Below are 13,561 nucleotides of genomic sequence, written 5' to 3'. Positions count from 1 at the left end.
TCTATCAAACGTGGGTTTGTTTTTATTCTCGCAACTTGACAAGCACTCTCTACCGCTGTACTTGTGGGAACATCACATGGCAACAAACAGGAGTTAATCTAGAATATTTTTTTTTCCTTTAAACCTTATTAAAAATGAGATTGGTCCTAAAAATATAGAAAGAAATAAATTTAAATTCACAAAAACTGTACATTATCAAAAAGTCACTAAAACACCACATTTGGTTATATAAAAAAGAGCCAGTCCTGTTCCTTTTGCAAGGAACATCAGAATCTCTTTCTTTTATCGTGGTTGGTTCTTCCTGTTTTTATCAGACAGCCAGGGTGGGAGGGGAGGGGGAAGGCCAGTTCAAGACACCCCCCCAAAATGTAATTTACAAAGCCAACTCATTAAGGGTTAAAAAATAAAATATATTCCGCATCTTGACATCTCTCATACTCAGTCCAGAATGGATTTTTACACTCTGGTGCATCCCCAATAAGGAAGAGTAGATGGGTGGGATTTCAGACGCGGCTGGATTAATTTTGAGGGGATGGCAGGGGCTAAGAGGGAAGGTGGGGATTTAAAATTCAGGGCGTTTTATCAGGGAAAAAAAACAAAAAACAAAAACCTTTTTAAAACACCACAACACCATTACAGAGACTAAAATTTTTCCATGACAAAAACAAAAACACAAACCAAAAAGAAAAAAAAAAAAAACCTGACAGATCCAAAATATTTTAAAAAAAAGTTTGTTACAGCGCAGTTATTTAGATAAAATATAAATATTTATGCATAATATAAAGTCAGTTCAAATAGGCTTCAAATCCACCTCTTATTTCAAAGCAAAAAAATAAAATAAAAAGTTTTTGAGGTTATTTGATAGAAAAAAGGCTACTTTTAAAGACGATGGGGGGGGGAATGCATGACAGAGGCTGCTTCCATTTCAGGGCTTCCCACCCCCCCAAGGTAGGTTAGTTGATTTCAGTGCTCATGGTGAGTGGACGACGGGCTGGGGGAAGGGGGCGGGTGGGTGCGTCCCAGATGTCGCACAGCTGGACTGGACTGTTAAGCGGCTCCGCTGGGGCCTGCCCGCCAGCCGCTCTAAAGCGAGTACCCGTAATATCGTGGTTTGAGGAGCGGGGGGCGGCCAGGGGGTTGATTTCCACACTGTCACTCCACCTCCGTGACGCTCTATCCCCAGACAGGGCTTAATGCATGGGAAGGGCAAGGGACACCCCCCCCCCCCGCGCTTTCCAGAAAGTCCTGGGGGAGACCAGCAAGGGCTGCAGAGTGAACGAGCAAAGGGTTAATGAGGGGCTATGGAGGGGGGATATTTCCAAAGACAACCGGCAGTGGGATTAGCGATAACCCAGCTCAGCCTCCCCTGCCTAGATCAGGCCTGGCCCACCCCCAGCATTCACCATCACACATTACCCTCAATACTGGGGAGGTGGGGGACCCAGGATGCAGCAGCTTGTCCGACACTGCTGCCAATCTGCGGAGGGAGCTGAGTGCCCCCCTCCCCATTTGAAGCTGGGTGCCTAACTGCCCTAGCCAGCTGCTGGGGGTGGGGTGGGGGGGGAAGCAAGCCTTTACCTCCAGCTCTCGGCACCCGAGCCGAGGGTGGGGTCACGGAGTGGAGGGAGACTCTCCACTGGGACCAAGTGGCCCGTGGGCTGGGCTCCCCGCGGCCCAGGCAACCCAGGCCTTTCCCCTGCCCTGAGCAGGTTGGCAGGGAGCAAGGTCGGCCACCCCCCCCCCACCCCCCGGTGCACCTTCACCAAAGCATCCCCTCCCCCAAGAGGTCCCCCAGGCCTGGCGAGTGGCACGGGGGTGGGGAGGCTTGAGTAGATGTGGGGCCTCCCACAAGCTGGGGGCAGCAGAGACATTCAGAGGTTTAGGGGGCAGGGGGGATAGCCAGGGGGCTGGCATGAGTGGCCCGTCCTGGGACAGAGGGGATCAAAACAGCAGCTCTGGCTCCCTGGATCGGTCAACAGGAATCTGGGGGGCGGGGGAGATGCTGACACGCTGGGGTTGAGGTCCTAGAGCTGCCTATGCTCTGCCACCCCTTTGGGGCGCCCCCCCCATCCCAGTGTGGGGCAGCTTCTGGCTTGGAGGGACGGGTCCTGCCCTGCTCCCCCTGCCCGTTCTTTACCCCTGCGAGGTGGGAGGGGTGCTGCCTGCGAAGAGCACACAGCGGGGTGGGGGGAGCTGGGCTGGGTTCCTCCATGAAGTGCAAACCCAGCAGCTTGGGGCGGGGGGGGGAGAGTTGAAGGAAGAACAAACAGCACAAGCCCTACTGGGGGGGGGGTGGTGGCCTCACAGCAAAGGGAGGGGCACACGCCCATTCAGGCTGGGATCCCATGAACAAGCCTAGCTCACGAGGGGGTGGGGGGTGCGTGTTCCTGCTGAGGAACAGGGCAGGGAAGGGGCTCCCCCACACAGAACCCCGCCTCCGGCTACAGCGATGCTCAGCCCAGCCCAGATCCCTGTAGCCAGATCCGTGGGGGTGTCCGATCCTCCCTCAAACCCCTATTAATTGTATGTGTGTGTGGGGGGGTGACAGTCCTACAGCAGAGAAGGATCTGACCCAGTGGGTTGGGGGGGACAGGACAATAGGGACTCCTCCCCACTAAAGGGCCTGCAATGGTACGGCCTGATGTGGGGGAGGGAGTTGGGAGAGAGTTAGGGTTGGGGAGGGATGGGGATCCTGTTGAGGGTAGTATAAAGGTCCCGGAAGGTAAAGGGAGGCGGGGAACAGGCCTGGAAAGGTCCAGGAGGATAAGGGGGGCAGAGGGGCAGGACTGGAAAGGTCCTGGAAGGTAAGTGCAATGGGAACGAGGTGCATGGAAAGGCCCCGGAAGGTAAGGGCGGAAGGGCAGGCATGGAAAGGTCCCGGAAGGAAAGGATGAGGAGGGGTGAGGGGGCATGGAAAGGTCCCGGACCGTAAGTGCAATGGGAACAGGGACGCATGGAAAGGTCCCGGAAGGTAAGTGCAATGGGGACGGGGGCACATGAAAAGGCCCTGGAAGGTAAGGGCGGAAGGGCAGGCATGGAAAGGTCCCGGAAGGAAAGGATGAGGAGGGGCGAGGGGGCATGGAAAGGTCCCGGAAGGAAAGGATGAGGAGGGGTGAGGGGGCATGGAAAGGTCCCGGAATGTAAGTGCAATGGGGACGGGGGCACATGGAAAGGCCCCGGAAGGTAAGGGCGGAAGGGCAGGCATGGAAAGGTCCCGGAAGGGAAGCAGCGAGCTGGGGACGGGGGGAGGGCTGTGTGTGGAAGCAGCGCATCCCAGTGTTGTTGCGAGCGGGTCCGGGTGTGAAGCTCGACGCGAATCTCGAGGAGTTGAGTTCACTTTACTGGCCATTAATGCCTCAGAGACAGCACACAGCAGTGCCATCCTCATACACGGTCACTACGAACTATTGCTATGTTAAATACTCCCAGCCAAGGGGGCGGGGGGGCGTCTTTCTTCCTTTGCCAGGTCAGGTGGTGGTGAAGTAGAAAAGGAACCTGAAGAGCGATCGCCTGGTTTCTTTCGTTTTTGGCTTACACAGTCTGAGAGTCCGGGTGGCTGGGGGGGGGCTGGGGGCGGGGAGCAGCCGGGCCGTGGAGACGTCTCGTTGCCCCAAGCCCCCTGGTATGTGTGTGTGTGGGGGAGGGGCTTTTCCACGCCACGCCGGGACCAGCCTCCGTCGGGAATTCAGCAGGCAGCGAGATCGTCTCCAGAGGAGTCAGTTCTTTTGCGGGAGTGGGAGTGGGTCTCTCTCCCTATCCCAAACCGCACGAGACAGGTCTCAGGTCAGGAGCGTGGAGGGCGGGGAGCACAGTCCACAACCCCACCCCTGGGCTCCCGCTTCACGGGTTAGAAGCGTGTTTTCCCTGATAAAATTCCTCCCACCGGCTCTCGAAGAATCTCCGCATGGCACGCCCGGCCTTGCCCACCTCCGAGTCGTCCTCGTTGAAGGTCTGGCAGTTGTCGAACACCAGCGTGGCATCGGTGGCGAATTCCTCACAGCTCACGTACCTGGGGAAGAGCCAGGGAGACTCAGTCACCCCTGAGTCCTCCCCCCAGTCCCGGATCACAGCAGCCTCAGAGCAGGGAACAGCTCCCCTGAGCTCCGCTGCCACCCCCTCCCCATTGCCTGAATCCCTCCATACCCATCCTGGCCCTTTTCCTCTATCCTCCTCCCCACGCCAGCAGTTGCTCCCCTGACCCAGCGATGCCCAGGTGGAGTCTAGTCAGCCCTTGGGAAGTAGGAGGAGGAGCCCTCACCAGCCCCACACAGCCAGATGGGTGCAGGTAGGTTCTGCGGCCCGGGGAAGGGGAGGGATGCTCGGCGCCAGCCTGTGAGGTCCATGCCGCCCTCTGGCTCCTTGCAGAGATGCCCCCCCCCCCCCCCGAGCCCCTTGCCCTGACACTCACTCGCCCCGCAGCAGCCGTGTCCGCATAGTGGCAAAGTCCATGGGGCTCTTGATGATTTTCCTGTAGCCGGGCACCAGCCGGGGGTTGACGGGCTCCAAGAAGGGCCAGGCGTCCTCCTGAGACTCCATCTCCATCAGGATGATCCTGCAGAATGGAAGGGGCATAGCACAGGGATATGTACCAAACTGGGGAGTGCAGTGCCCCCACCCCAGCTGGGGCATGCACATGACCCCCCTCCCAGGCCCCACCCCAGCTGGGGGGGACACACCCCAGGGTACGTACTCGCAGAAGGTCAGGTCGCTGCTCTGGCCACGTGGGGACAGTCTCCTCCGCTTGGAGGGGGACAGGCCCTCCCCTGAGTAGCGGGGCACCGACAGGGTGTCACGCCTCCGCGGCAGGACCCGGCGCCCAGGGCTCTCCTCCTCCTCTGGGAAGCCCCCCCCGAAGAGACGCCCGCCTTTCCGCTTCTTGCCTCGCCTGGGCGAACTGGGGTCCTCGTAATACTCGCCTCCCGCCTGCAAGGAAAGAGAGACCGGGGGAGTCACCTGCTGGAATCGGTCGCTCCCCACCCCTGAACCGCACAATAGGGAAACTGAGGCACGAGGGGAGACGCTCCTCTGAGGTCACACAGCCACCACCCAGCAGCCCTGGCTCCCAGCAGGGGTAGGGGAGAGAGGGTGTTATCTGGGCTCGGAAAGATCTTGGTGAGGGGGCAGCCCGGCTCAGGCCATGCAGGGGTCGAAGCCCAGCTGGGCTCCCACGGGAACGTACCTGGGAGATGCAGACAGAGCAGAACCAGTCCCCGTCCGGCACCTCCGTCATCCTGGGCCGATGGCAGTAGAGGTGGCAGCCGCGGTCGCAGCCATCACACAGCAGCAGGTGTTCGTCGTCATCCCCCTTCCGGCACACCAGACACGTCTGGGGGCAAAGGAGCACGTGAGGTGGGTGGGCTGAGAGGGGCGCCCAGCCCCCGACAGGAACTCAGCCCAACCAGGTATTTCTCTCTTACCCTACTAGGTCCATCCAGCCCGGATCCAGCTCTGACTCCCTCCCCACCCCTGCAGTAGGATGGTGGCTCTCCCAACAGAGTTCCAGCCCCGACTCTCCCTCCTGCAGCATGGAGTTCCACAGGGTGCCACCTCTTCCCTGCACTACCCCTGATCCCTGGCGCCTCCTGACATCCGGGAACCATCGAATGTGCCCTCCCACCCCCTGGCCCCCTTACCACTTTGTTGACTGACTTCTCCCAGGCAATGGATTTCTCCAGCTGGTAGATACACAGGGAGACCTGGGCCGCGCTCCGGCACCGCTCCAGGGTCTGGCGCCACGTCCGCATCCGGGGAGTGATCTCGTAGGCACTAGGGGAGGGGAGAAACACTCAGCCTGGTGCATGGAGAATGCCCTGACAGGGAGCTGGTTGCATGCTAAGTAACCCTTGCTGCCACTCCACATCCAGCCCTGGGGAGGGGGTTACTGTCTGGATTGTCCAGAGAGGGAAACTGAAGCACAAAAAGAAAGGGATCTGCCTAAATCACATGGCCAGGAAGAGAACCCAGGAGTCCTGGCACCCAGCACTTCCCTGCATTAACCTACTAGACCCCACCCCCATCCCAGAGCCAGGAATCGAACCTAGGAGTCTTGGCTCCCAGTCTAGGCCCTAGACCCGGTCCCAGGGCTGGGGGAAGAACCCAGGAGTTTGGGCTCCCAGTCTGTGCTCTCGAGCCCCGTCCCGGAAACCCCACTGCCTCCCCGCGCGTGCCAGGCACTCACATCTCCGTGCTGCCCAGGTCCAGTGCCTCAGGGCTGCTCAGCACGGCCTTCTCCACCACCACCTCGTGCGGCGCCCACAGCGGCTCCTTCAGGTACCGGCGCTCCACATTCTGCTCCAGCGCCGCCAGCCGCAGGACGGCCAGGTCCAGGGGGTTGGTGGCCTCCCGGGAGGGGGGCAGCCCCTCCCACCGGTTCTTGAGGGTGATCTCCTCCAGGGCGCCCACTTTGTGCTCGCAGTACCGCAGGTCGTCCCGCGCCGAGTCGGGGCTTGGACACGTCCAGCCCTGGGGGGAAGGAGAGCCTTAGAGGGGGGCTGGGATCCTGGGGGGTAGGGTGGTTCAGCCTGCTCGGATCCCAGCCGGCTTTACCAACCACCCAGCAGCACCTGGGGCTGCTCTGGGGTCATTCATTCAGGTGCCAACCTGCTGAGGTCACGGCCCTGGGGGAAGGGACCAGGGAAAGAGTTTGGTGGCATGACCAGGCAGCCGCCTGCGCCAGGGACTCATCCCCTGTGCCAAATGCACCCCGCAGCAGCAAGGAGGGGTGCATTCTGCAGCACTCACTAGCTCTCCCAAGCTATATCGGGGTGGGGGGCGCAGGGTGGGGGCCAGGCTCCTCACCCGGATCTGCAGATCCGCCATCAGGACCCGCTGCTCCAGCTCTTCCACCCACTGCAGGAGGGCAAGGTCCATCTCGTAGGCCCGCTCCGTCACGGACCACCGGGCCAAAGCTTCCTGAGACACGGGGTGGCCGGTGGCCGGGGGCTGGAAGATGGGATCTGGGCAGGAGAGAGGCAGGGTTAACGGCCCGGCGTCCTCGCCCTCCACCCATGGCCCGGTTCCTCCCCTCCCACACCCGCCAGCGTGTCCTCACCGGCAGTGGCGCGGGTGCAGACCTCCCGCAGATACTCCTTGTGCTTGGTGAGGTGCTTGTGCAGGGCCTTCTCGCGGATCCCCCGCGGGTGCAGCGCTCGGACCACGGCCTCCAGCTCCTCCGCGTCCTTAAGCCACCACCAGCCGCTCTGCATCTCTGCAAAGCAGACACGGAGCCGGCTGAGCACGGGGGGGGCTGCCAGCTCCCAGTCACCCTGCAGGGGAACGGGACCCCAGCAGGAAACGGGAGACAAATCCGACAATCCCCACCGCCCCGCAGCACGGCAGGGAACGGGACCCAGGAGTCCTGACTGGCACCCAAACCCAGCTCTGTGCCCTTAATGAGACGGGGGCGGACGTGGTCTCCTGTCACCTTGTGCTTCACCCGAGGCTGGGTGTCCCCCCGTGAATGACAGGGAGGGACAGGGGGACGGACAATGTCAAGAGGGAGACCCACCCACCCCCAGGCAAGGAAGGAAGGGAAGTCTGGCTGGGCGGAGAAGGTGGCAGGCTGGGAACTGGGCTGCCCCGGTGTGATGAAATAGGGGCTGCCTGTGTGGGGAATGGGAGATCAGGGGAGGACTTTAGGGGATGGACGATGCCAGGGCCTGTAACCTGAGCTAGGTAAGGGAGGGGAAAGGTCAACACCTTTGCCCGGGAAGGGGACAAAGGAAGGGAGTGGCAGGAGGGAAGCAGTTTGAGTTTGGGCTTGGGGCTGTATGGGCGGAATTCAGGGGATCCTAGCCAGGATCCAAGCACCCTGAAAGCCCAGAAGGACTCGGTGGAGGGGTCCTGACTGTGCCTGCAAGCTCTGCTGTAACCTGTGTTCCTGTTGTCCAATAAACATTCTGTTTTACTGGCTGGCTGAGAGTCACTGTGGGTCCCGGGAAGAGGGGTGCAGGGCTGGACTCCCCCACACTCCGTGACACCCAGGGAGAAGAGAAGAGCAGTGCTGGGATCACTGCCCGATGCGGGGTGGGGGGGTATCCTCACCTGGGGGCACGGGCTGAGCCATCAGCTGGGTGAGATACTTCTGCTCAATCTGCTTGAAGAACTTGGTGGGGGGCCGGCCCCGGCGCTTGGGCTGCCCCGGCGGCTCCTGGGCCTTCTCAGGTCCGCCCCGGCCCCTGGGGCATGCGCTGGGCACCCTGGGGCTGGCGTGGATGGGCGTGGAAGCGAGGGGGGGAGACGTGGGGCCATTCGCCTGGGAGGAGAGAGAGAGAGCGCGGGTGAGAGGTGCCGGCTGCACAGCCCTCACCCCAGTCCCGCCGCCCCTCTGGGAGCCAGTCCCTCCAGCCCCCTGGGGGCTCCGGATCTAAGTGACCCACGTCACGGGGCTTCCCTCACTTGCCATGGGCCTCGTCTGTGCTCCTGCCCCCCTTCCTCGGGGGCCAGCCACCACCCCACTCCTCCCCTCGCAGCCCCCTGGATATGAGGAGGTGGTTTCCTCCCCAGACTCAGCCCCACACCCCCCACCCCAGGAAGCTGGAGCCCACAGATCCGCCAGGCTCCAGCTGGTCCCCTGACCCCTCCCCGGGGCCCAGATCCTGCCCGGGGCAAAGGGAAGGGGACAGGGAGGCTTTCCAGCCCTGCTTAGAGCGACACCTACAGGGGTCAGAGGCGAGGGTCCCTTTGGCAGTGCCAGCTGTGCCCACATGGTCAGCAAGACAGGCGCCTGCCAGTGGGAGACCTGCTAGGCCTCCCTCCCACCTCCCCGTGTCCCATTCCCCAAACTCTTTTCCTGTCCACTCCAGCGGCAGCCCCAGGCAGCCGGCCAGCTCTCACCTGCCTGCCCATAGCCTTGGGCTGGTCCCCGGGGCTGCGAGGTTGGAGGGCGGCTCTAGCAGGGGGTTCCTCTGAGGAGGTAGTGAGGGTGGGAGAGGCATGGCAGGGCGTCCTGGGCAGCAGGTTGAACCAGGGCCCCTGTTTCTCCATTGTCTCTGGGAAGCTCTCCTCCAGGGCGGGCGCCTCGGGGGCAGGGGGACTGGGGTCCCCCTTCCCGGGGCTGCTGTCTGGGGTGAGGACCGAGCTGTTGAGCAGGGACGACTGCGTCTGGCTCAGCCAGGACAGGAAGGCTGACTGGCTCAGGTCGTGCTGGCTCTGGCAGGGGGGCATCGAGTCCTCCAGGAGCCCGTTGAGGGGTGGGGGCTTGGGCCTGCCTGGCCGGGCCGGCTCCTCTTTGCTTTTCCGCGGCCGGCCCCGTGCCCGGGAGGCCGTGCACTTCAGCCGGTTGGGGATGGGCAGCTCGACCGGTTCTTTCTTCACAGGGGAGATCTCCGGGGCAGCCTCTTTTTCCTCCTCCTCCTCCTCCTCCATGTCCTTGGGCCCCCCCTCCGCAGCTGCAGGGTGGGGTCGGGAAGAGATCAGAACCATGCAAGCCTCTCTCCTGTAACAGTCCCCCTCCCCACAAGGCCCCCAACCCAGCTCACCTGCCTCAGAGCCCTCCACGAAGATCCCGCCCAGGTGGGGCAGAACCCAGTACCGCCTGCGGTAGCGGTCCTGGCCCAGCGCCGCGGCCCGCAGCGTCTGCGAAGCGTGGAGCAGCTTCTTCCGGAAGAACATCTGCCTCTGGGGGAGGGAAAAGAGGGCAGAGGGTGAACCAGGGGGAGCCATCCTCTGCTGGGGGCTGTCCCGGGGATCCAGAGCCAGAGGCTGCCAGCTCCCCACCCCAAGTGGGGCCAGCCTTACCTTGGCTAGCTTCTCGATTTGTCTCTCCAGCTCGGGGACGCTGGATGCAGGAATGCTGGTCTGAGCGGGAGAAGGGACAGTCAGGAGGAGTGAATCCCCCCACCCTTGCCCACTATGTTCCCCTGGCTCTGCATACAGGACCTCTGTGCAGATGGGGGAATACCCCCCCTTTACCCCTCGAACATCAGCAGCTCTGGTTCACCCTTGTGCTGTTGCCCCAATGGCACAGCTGGGGAAACTGAGGCATCAGGGAGCAAGACTTGTATGAGTCAGTGGTAGAGCTAGGAAAAGAACCCAAGAGTCCTGTCTCCCCTGCTCTAACCACTAAATGACACTGCCTCTGAACGTCCCCACTCCCCTCGCCCGTCGACCTGGCCCTGCCACGTGGCTACCTCCTCATCCTTGCGGGATTTCCGGCCCCGGCTCTCTTCCTCCTCTGCCTCCAAACCACTGTTCTCCTCCGTGACCCGGGAGCTGCGCCGCCTGGGCCCCTCATCCAGGCCCGTGATCTCGGACTCCGGGCGGCCCGTCCTCTTGGCCAGGGCGATTTTCAACCTGCAGAGCCACATAGGGAACATCCTGAATGCCAGTCGGGGACATCGACTCCCTGCCGCCTCTCAGGTACCCAACCCCCACATGGGCTGGGGGCAGGTGCGCAGTTCGGATCCAACAGACTGAGAACTCGGATGTTGCCACCGCAGAGTGGCTGCAGCAGCCTCCTTCTAATTCACCAAGACGCCTGGAGCCTCGCTGCCCTCCCCCTATAGCCACCCCATAAGTTTCTGTGCCAGAAGTAAGGCTGGACATTTGACTGGTCTTAAAAGAGACGGTCAATTCATCAGTCAAAAATGGCCAAATATTTAGAGCACTGACTTCTTCCAACTATAAACCACAGCACCAGAAAAATGGGAGGCGTTTGTGGCCTCCCACAGGCTTTGCTTGAGATCAGCCATCCTCATAGAGACTCGCGACCAATTAACTATTGGCCAATCTAAGCTATTAGCAAAAGCATCCTGATTGGCTATGTTATTAACTGACTGTAGCTGAAAAAAGACTAATACCCGGTCGGTCATTTTGCAGTGAGAATCATAAATAAAAACTTGATACTCTTTAAATAGGAATATCTATCCAATGAAACAATGAATTCACACAGCAATGGCTCTGCTGGGTAATCTGAGCTCTGACTTGGTTCCTGAACCGCTGAGGTCCGAGTATCCCTGGCTAGGACATTGGTGCTTCATTCCAGATGACGAGCTACTCAAGCTCAGAGCGGAAAACACGATGAAATGAAGTTCCAACCGATGACAGATGCCCTGAAATAGGCACTGACCTACCTTTGCGATCGCATCCCGCTGGAATATTTAACTCTGATCGAACAATAGGCAGGTCAGTTGATGTTATCCGGCAGATCAATTGACCAGGAACGCTGTCCCCCTCTGCCCCCAGCCTCCTCCTTGACCCAGCCTGCCACCCGAAGCCCTCGGTAGCACCCACCTGCGCAGCTTGCCCTCGATGATCCATTTGTTCCTCCTGTAGTTGGACATGTTCTCCAGAGTCTTGTCGATTTCACTGCAAAGACAGCCCAGAGTTTAGCAAAGCAGTCCTGGCTGGACTTTGCCCCACCCCGCACCTACCCTCAGGAAGGCAAAGGAGCAACACCCTCCGGGGTGCCAGGGCCGGATCTTGCCTCCAGACCCAGCCTGTTGGGTCCCTGCCCATCACGTGCTTGGGAACGGTTCAGAGCATGTACAGCTGGAGTAGGCAGAGCGCAGCCCAGAGACTACGAGTCCCAGCATGCAACACTCCCACCTGGCTTCCTACTCAGAACCAGATGGCAGTATTGCATTCTGGGACTTCTTGTCCGCAAGCCCCCTGAGCGCTTAGCCCAATGCATGATGGGATATGTAGTCTCCCTGGCCTGCACATCCAGAGCAGCCAGATTTTATAGGGACAATCCTGATTTTTGGGTCTTTTTCTCATATAGGCTCCTATTACCCCCCACACCCTGTCCAGATTTTTCACACTTGCTGTCTGGTCACCCTATGCACAGCCCCTACGCAGCCCAATGCCTTCTGGGATATGTAGTCTCCTTGGCCTGCATCACCCCATGAGAGGCAACAGCTGGGTTTTGCTCCCTGTTCTAGCCAGCGCCCCCCAAGGCTGCAGGGCACCAGCGGCCCCGCCCAGCCCCCGCTTCTCACTTGATGATGAGGGCGCTGCCGTTGAGCTCGTTGACCAGGAAGGCCAGGATGGCCGCCTTGCGGTCCGGGGGCAGCGCCTGGAAGGGCTTGGTCCGCAGCCCGTGGCACAGGTCGGCATCGGCCCCGTAGGCCATGAGGAAGCAGCGCAGGATCTCGGAGACGGTGTCCCGGTTCAGGCTGATCTCGGACACCTTCTCCCCGAGGATCTTCAGGGACTGGGGGGAGGAGGAGGACAGGAGTTAAAGCAGTGGAGGAGGGGTGTGGGGAGGGTCCATGCTAAGCGGGAGCCTGGCTGGACAATGCTGCAGGTCATGCAGGAAGTGTGGGGCAGAGCAGGAAATGGAACCTGGCTTTCCCTGGCCCAGGCTGGCTCCCGCCCCGTTGTTCATACTGAGTCCAGGGGGCTCGGCAGCGCCCACGTACCTGGCAGTAGGAAGGGAGGCCGGGGTCATAGAGTGCAGCCCGCAGGAGCCGCACCAGCAGGTCCTGCACCTCACCGAGACTGTCGTCCATGCCGAACAGCCCCTCCTGCAGGGTGCAGAGGCTGGGGACGTCCCGGGGGACCTCGAAGCCCAGGACCCGGCCGTAGCTGTGCAGGAACTCCACGATGGTGAGGCAGTCGGAGAAGGCCCCGCTGGGCAGGACCAGGCCAGGGATGCGGGAGAATGGCGGCAGGGGCTGGGGGAAAAGAGAGAGCGAGAGAGACGCTGGTCAGCGGGGCCTGGTGGGTGGAGCCGGGACCTTACCAGGTTTCAGCATGGTTCCCTTCCCCCCCCCGATCCCCAACGCATGGGCATGTGAGACCAGCCTCGCCAGCCCGAATGGGCCAGCACAAGAGGCACCAGGCCCCACACGCCATGTGTGAGGCTTGCTCAGCCCTTGCCCCGTGGGGAGCCCACCCTGACCCACTTGTGGGAGGACAGGGCAGCTGCAGAGCCAGACAGGCGCTGGCCTCAGGGGTGGGAGAGCCCTGATCTCCCCCCCTCCCGCCAGGGGGTTCACCTCACCTGATGGTCGCCCAGGCACATGTCCTCGGTGGGCTTCTTCATCTCCTCTAAAATAATCTGCTGCCGGCGCCGCTCCTCCAGCCGCCGCTGGGCCAGTAGGTTCTTGTCCACCTTCCGCACAGCCTTGGCCTTCTCCTTGGGCCGCCCCTTCTCCTTGGGCCGCCCCTTCTCCTTGGCCTTCTCCGGCCGCCCCTTCTCCTTCTTTGCCTGGGGGACAGAGAGCAGTGGGGGGGGGGGGGGGGAATCAGGGACACAGCCTCTCTCTTCGTTTCTCCTCCCCTCTTCCCCCAAACAGGGCCCTCCACACCCACCTTGGCTTTCTTCTTGGCCTCCTTGGGCTTGGGCACTTTGGCCTCCTGCTTCTGTTTGTTCCTTGCCTGGAAGGGATAAAATCCAGCTCAGGTGACTGGCGGGGAGGGGAGCCCCAGTCTGGGGGGGAGGGGGGGCGGGCAGGAGGAGGAGGAAGGGACACCCTCCCAGCTCCAACTGGGTGCCCCAGGTGGAGGGAGGTTGAGGGAGCCCTCCCCCAGCGCCGCTCGTACCTTTCGCCTCATCTTCTTCTTGATCTTGCTCATCTTCAGCCTGTCTTCATCGCTGAGCACCTCTGCAAGTCGG

At 61.1% G+C, this 13,561-nt stretch overlaps 1 protein-coding gene across 4 annotated transcripts in view; it reads right to left on the bottom strand.

Moving 5' to 3' along the window:
- BAZ2A (bromodomain adjacent to zinc finger domain 2A) overlaps nt 1–13,561 on the bottom strand; it is a 34,112-nt gene continuing 20,551 nt past the window's right edge. For all 4 annotated transcript variants that reach the window (XM_050925579.1, XM_050925581.1, XM_050925577.1 and 1 more), the window contains exons 11-29: nt 13,489–13,550; nt 13,258–13,323; nt 12,947–13,153; nt 12,363–12,617; nt 11,940–12,154; nt 11,233–11,307; nt 10,131–10,293; nt 9,739–9,798; nt 9,480–9,618; nt 8,836–9,389; nt 8,044–8,254; nt 7,052–7,207; nt 6,799–6,956; nt 6,179–6,462; nt 5,634–5,766; nt 5,180–5,326; nt 4,691–4,923; nt 4,409–4,552; nt 1–4,009 (exon numbers count right to left, since the gene is read on the bottom strand). In XM_050925579.1, the coding sequence (XP_050781536.1) occupies nt 3,841–4,009; nt 4,409–4,552; nt 4,691–4,923; nt 5,180–5,326; nt 5,634–5,766; nt 6,179–6,462; nt 6,799–6,956; nt 7,052–7,207; nt 8,044–8,254; nt 8,836–9,389; nt 9,480–9,618; nt 9,739–9,798; nt 10,131–10,293; nt 11,233–11,307; nt 11,940–12,154; nt 12,363–12,617; nt 12,947–13,153; nt 13,258–13,323; nt 13,489–13,550 (3,431 nt within the window). In that variant the 3' untranslated portion in view covers nt 1–3,840. The remainder of the gene's footprint in view (nt 4,010–4,408; nt 4,553–4,690; nt 4,924–5,179; nt 5,327–5,633; nt 5,767–6,178; nt 6,463–6,798; nt 6,957–7,051; nt 7,208–8,043; nt 8,255–8,835; nt 9,390–9,479; nt 9,619–9,738; nt 9,799–10,130; nt 10,294–11,232; nt 11,308–11,939; nt 12,155–12,362; nt 12,618–12,946; nt 13,154–13,257; nt 13,324–13,488; nt 13,551–13,561) is intronic.

Source organism: Gopherus flavomarginatus, chromosome 16, assembly GCF_025201925.1.
Source record: "Gopherus flavomarginatus isolate rGopFla2 chromosome 16, rGopFla2.mat.asm, whole genome shotgun sequence".
NCBI lineage: Eukaryota > Metazoa > Chordata > Testudines > Testudinidae > Gopherus > Gopherus flavomarginatus.
This window is presented reverse-complemented; position numbering and strand designations above follow the sequence as displayed.